Source organism: Brassica oleracea, chromosome C2, assembly GCF_000695525.1.
Source record: "Brassica oleracea var. oleracea cultivar TO1000 chromosome C2, BOL, whole genome shotgun sequence".
Classification (NCBI taxonomy): Eukaryota; Viridiplantae; Streptophyta; class Magnoliopsida; order Brassicales; family Brassicaceae; genus Brassica; species Brassica oleracea.
This window is the reverse complement of record NC_027749.1, coordinates 44,726,106-44,730,844: the sequence shown is the minus strand read 5'-3', so window position 1 is coordinate 44,730,844 and position 4,739 is coordinate 44,726,106. Positions and strand designations below refer to the sequence as shown.

Genomic DNA, 4,739 nt, shown 5'->3' with positions numbered 1-4,739 from the left:
AATGACCAAGACAAGACCCAAGCCGTGGCCAAAGGAGGAGAGAGAGAGGCGGTCTTCCGAGGAGAGAGAGACGGTCGGTTTAGACCGTCTTAGTCTTAGGACATTTTCCTTTTCTGTTTTAGATCTTTTCCTATTTCATGTTGTATTAGGTTTTGGATAATTTCATTTTTTTCTATACTTTGTAATTCATATATAAGGAACCTCTATTGATCATTAATAATACACAGAGAAATATTCAGTCTCTAAACTCTCTAATTACAACAGTTACACATATATATAATTTTATTCAGTACATAAATATTATTTATTATTATGTTAAAATACCTAAAATAAAAAATAAAAGGCAGAAAGTTCGCTTGAAACACATCAAATGTGTGGTGTTAGTACTGTAGAGTGCAGATCATTATTATTGCTTGTAAAATTGAACTGCCAGTTCATGTATATTTTATTATTTTTATAAATGAACTGATTCTTTGTTGTTAACATACGTTGAATGGCAATAAAAAGGCAGGTCTCCCACCCCAGTGTACCTCCTGTCTCACTCCTGCCATTCCATTCTGACTCTTAGACGGATTACTCTCATGCTGTTTAAACACTTGTCTAACTCAGTATTATACTATTATTCTATAACCTATTGACCCAGCAAATATCTTCCAAAACTAATCGTTCTGCCCTCTTCATAGAATTTTTTTGGGTCAAATGTTCACAGTATTATTATTCTTAATATTTTGTTCATTTCCGAATATGTCACAAAGAGGAGAAGAATCTTGGACTCTCATAAAGGTTCGAAGTTTAGCTTCTTCTACGAAACATTCCTTTACCCGTCTGCGTCAAACTTAACGTGTTGTTAGAACAAACTCATATTTATACGGCATATATTCCCCTTTTTTACTTAAACATGATTTTAAAAGTAGTTTGTTACCATAAATAAATCAAGAACACATTCGCTTTTATCTGATATATTTGCTTTGCTTTGATGCCACCACATCTTAACAAGCCTTTATTCGCTTTGAAGATAGATATCTACATCACATAGTTCTTAGTGCTCTATCTATCTACCTACATTCTCTTATTGGTGAAGTTGTATGGGTTTAAAAGCAAACAAATTATTTATATTCCACTTTTTTTTTTTTTTTAAATGTTAAGATCTTATACCAATTTTCAGAGTTTTTGACAGAAATTACACAGATACAAATAGTGGGAAATTGAACTAAGCGACAACAGGGAAAGAGAAGAAGAAGTAACCCCTACAATCTAACAGTCAAATAAACATTACAATCCGAAGTATTCCACTTTCTATTTACGAAAGAAACATGTCTCAAACCATTGATTTACAACTAGATTACCATTATTTATTGTACAATGTTTTTAATTAGGATATAAATAACAAGTAGCAACCATTGATTTACAACGAGATTACCATTTTCTTTTGTCAACACCATATCTTTATTTTAATAATGATGTTAAATGAATTTTTTCATCATTAACAAAAGAAAGAATCTTCAATTTTCATCTCAAAAGCTGTAATTATCACGGAAAAAAATCAAAGGTGTGTTGCAATAAATTAAAAGGTGTATGCTGCGTAATTAAATCGTTAATTAACATGTTTTATAGTTAATAATGTGTATTTATCATCAACAAATCTAGAAAAAAATCAGATAATCCGAAATCGTCGACAGATCGAAGAGCGAGCGAGCGGAATGGCAGAGAGCTCTACAAAACGACACGTGTCCAACACCCTAAAGTGTTTGAAGATCTCACCGTTACCCTAATCTTATATCTTTCCTTTTTTTAATTATTTGTCCTCCTCGATTAGTATATATTACTTTTTTCTCCCTCGTGAAATCTCCTCGATCAAGAACAAACAAAAAAGTTGGGAGATTTCCTCGCGCAAAATATTATCGTCCTCTCCTCTCCATCGTTTTCTCTCTCTTTGACTCGGTCGACGACGACCAACCCGTTCCTTCCTTCCTTCTCTCTCTATCTCTATCTATCTCTTTCTCTCCTGAATCGAAGTTGCTTCACCTCAAAGGAAGAAACTTGCTGGCGTTGTTTACATTCCGATTGAAAAGGAGATCTCGCGGCGAGGGTTCGGTTCGGTTAGGATTCTCCGTTGAAGGGTTTCTATATTAGTTTATCCAATTCGATCAGCAATCTTTTAGTTTAGGAGGTCTCTGAAAACCCTAGTTTAGATAGCTGTTAAAATCAGAAAATCAATTTATTCAATTCATTCTTTTGTCAACCAATTCGTTGTTGATACGTCTCTTCTAGCTTTTTTTAGTTATAGAGTTTCGGAAGCTCTGAAAGTTAGGGCGACTTGTATTTTTTTGTTGTTGCCATCAAAGAGCTTCGTTTCTATAGATTAACCCACACAAAAAAAAAAAGGACTTAGCTTTTTAGGGATTCTGTACAAAAAGGGGGATTTTAGCTTTTAGATAAGACTTATATAGGAATGGCGTTGAATTTTTCTCACAGACATGTCTCTGAGAAACCAATGAAGATAGCTGATGGGTATCTTGTTGAGGGAGTTTCTGAGATGAACGGTGGTGTTTTCTCCCAGTCTTTTGAGAAAGGTGACTCCTTTGATTACGGAAGGAACACTGGTGGTGTTTTCTCTCAGCCTTGGTGTTCCGGTGACGAGAAAGGTGATTGCTTTGACTATGGAATGAGCACTGGAGGTCCAGCTTCTGGCGACATTGTTGATGTTCTGCCATCTGATCCGTTTGGGATGGATATGAACAATACTTTCACTGCCATTACTGGGTGGCTTGAGGATTTGGAGTTTGATTATAGCCGATATGGGAGAGATGAGATTGGTGATGGAGACCACCAGCTCTTTGCTGGGTTGAGTTTTATTTGGAACAATGCAATGCGGTTTCAGGAGTTTCCTGAGAGTCACTGGTTTGAAGAGGGTTTTGATGGTGATGGATCTTGTGCTGGTTCATTCGTATCCCCTACTAGTGTGGATAAGGTAATGAGTCGTGTTGGAGAAAGCAGTGATGGAGGCGAGAATGCAAACGTTCATCCAGCGCTTGGTTTTTGTCTTTACCACTTGGGAGTGAAGGATCTTCTTTCAGTCAGTATGGTTTGCAAGTCTCTGCATACCACTGTCTGTGATGACTCGCTACTGTGGAAACACATCCACATCTCTCAACCGTTGAATGAGAAGATCAATGATGAGTCTCTTCTGCGGTTAACCGAGAGGGCTCATGGCACTATGCAGTGTCTGAGACTCGTAGATTGCTCGAAAATTACAGAGGATTGTCTTAGGAAGGTGTTGGAACGCAATCCACAAGTAGTCAAGGTGAGGTTTCTCTTCATTTGTTTTGTCAAGTTTATATTGATTACTCAAAACTAATATTGTTTTTTTTTTCTGTTGTTGGCAGCTTGGCGTACCTGGATGCACAAGGATCAGTATCGACGGCCTTGTGAGCATCTTGAGGGACCTGAAGTCTTCGGGGAAGCTTAAAGTGAAACATTTAGAGACTGGTGGCCTCTATGGAGTTACTAAAGATCACTATGATGAGCTGCTTGATTTGTTGGACATAGGCAACAATGTGGAACAGACTATCCAAAAGCCGCGTTATTACCATAGAGGATACACATTCGCCTCCTGCGACGATGTTGTCCGGGCGCTGGATATTGAGATGTGTCGGAAATGTCAGAACTGGAGGATTGTCTATGACTGTCCAGCGGAAGATTGTAAAGGGAAGGAGGAGTGTCGTGCTTGTTCTCTTTGCGTACAGAGGTGTGTTCAGTGCGGTCGGTGCATCAATGGCGTATACGAGGAGACGTTTTGTTTGGAGTTTTTGTGCTCTGGTTGCTCGAAGCTCCTTAAGTTCCCTCTCGTGTGATGAATAAGTTTCCCTTTCATCTTTTGATGAAGGAATAATAATTATCATAAAGATTTGTTTTGGCTTTAGACATTTATAAAATAAATAAATTTATGAAAGATGAGCTTTGGATTATTCTCTGTATGCAATCCAGTAAATATGTGATTTGAGTTAAGAGCTGCAATTAGGCATGTAGGTTTGGTTTAAATGGTTTGTTTAGTTCGGTTCGGTTCGCACAAAATTTTGTGGAATTATTCAAATAAAAATTCGGCTTGGTTTTGATATCTGGTTATTTCGGTTTGGTATGAAAATTTTGTTTTAATTGAAAATTTTGGTTTTGATTAGATTTTGATTTAGCTTAAATTTGGTTATGATTGATATGACCGGTAAGACTTTTTTTTCTAAAATGAAAATTGATTACCGAACCCAATTGATAATCGATTGCCAATTAAACAGTAACTCATAATTGTATCTGAATCAAAACCAAGAATTTCGGTTCGACAGATTCGGGTCGGGTCAAATACCAAGCCTAGTAGCTATGGTTTACGCGCCCTCATATCAGCACGTTGATGCCACGCGCCAATGCTGTAAAAAATAAAATAAAAATTGTTGTAAAAGGATTGGGAATTGTTTCTGTATATTATTAATGAGTAACAGAGGTTCCTTATATAAGGATTACAAAGTATAGCAAAAAGAAAATTATCCAAAACCTAATACAACATGAAATAGGAAAAGATCTAAAACAGATAAATGGAAAACGTCCTAAGATCTAAAGTCGGCCAAGACATAGCCGATTCTCTCTCCTCTTGGACGCCGACTCTCTCTCCTCTTGGACAAGGCCACGGCTGGGCCTAGACATGGTCATTGGTTATAGGCCATCCACATAATGATTTATAACACTCCCCT

General features: G+C 37.0%; 1 protein-coding gene across 1 annotated transcript; it reads left to right on the top strand.

Annotated features, from left to right (window-relative positions):
* Nucleotides 1–1,854: 1,854 nt before the first annotated feature.
* Nucleotides 1,855–3,977, top strand: LOC106319761 (F-box protein SKIP14-like). The gene is made up of 2 exons (XM_013758154.1): nt 1,855–3,304; nt 3,387–3,977. The coding sequence occupies exons 1-2, from the start codon at nt 2,453–2,455 to the stop codon at nt 3,852–3,854; spliced, it is 1,320 nt and encodes a 439-aa protein (XP_013613608.1). The 5' UTR covers nt 1,855–2,452; the 3' UTR covers nt 3,855–3,977.
* The last annotated feature ends 762 nt before the right edge of the window (nt 3,978–4,739 follow it).

Bases quoted from the DNA above. Each gene is read 5' to 3' on its own strand.
- LOC106319761 (XM_013758154.1), top strand. From the start codon at position 2,453: ATGGCGTTGAATTTTTCTCACAGACATGTCTCTGAGAAACCAATGAAG. The intron at 3,305-3,386 runs GTGAGGTTTCTC...TGTTGTTGGCAG, and splicing joins GCAATCCACAAGTAGTCAAG to CTTGGCGTACCTGGATGCAC.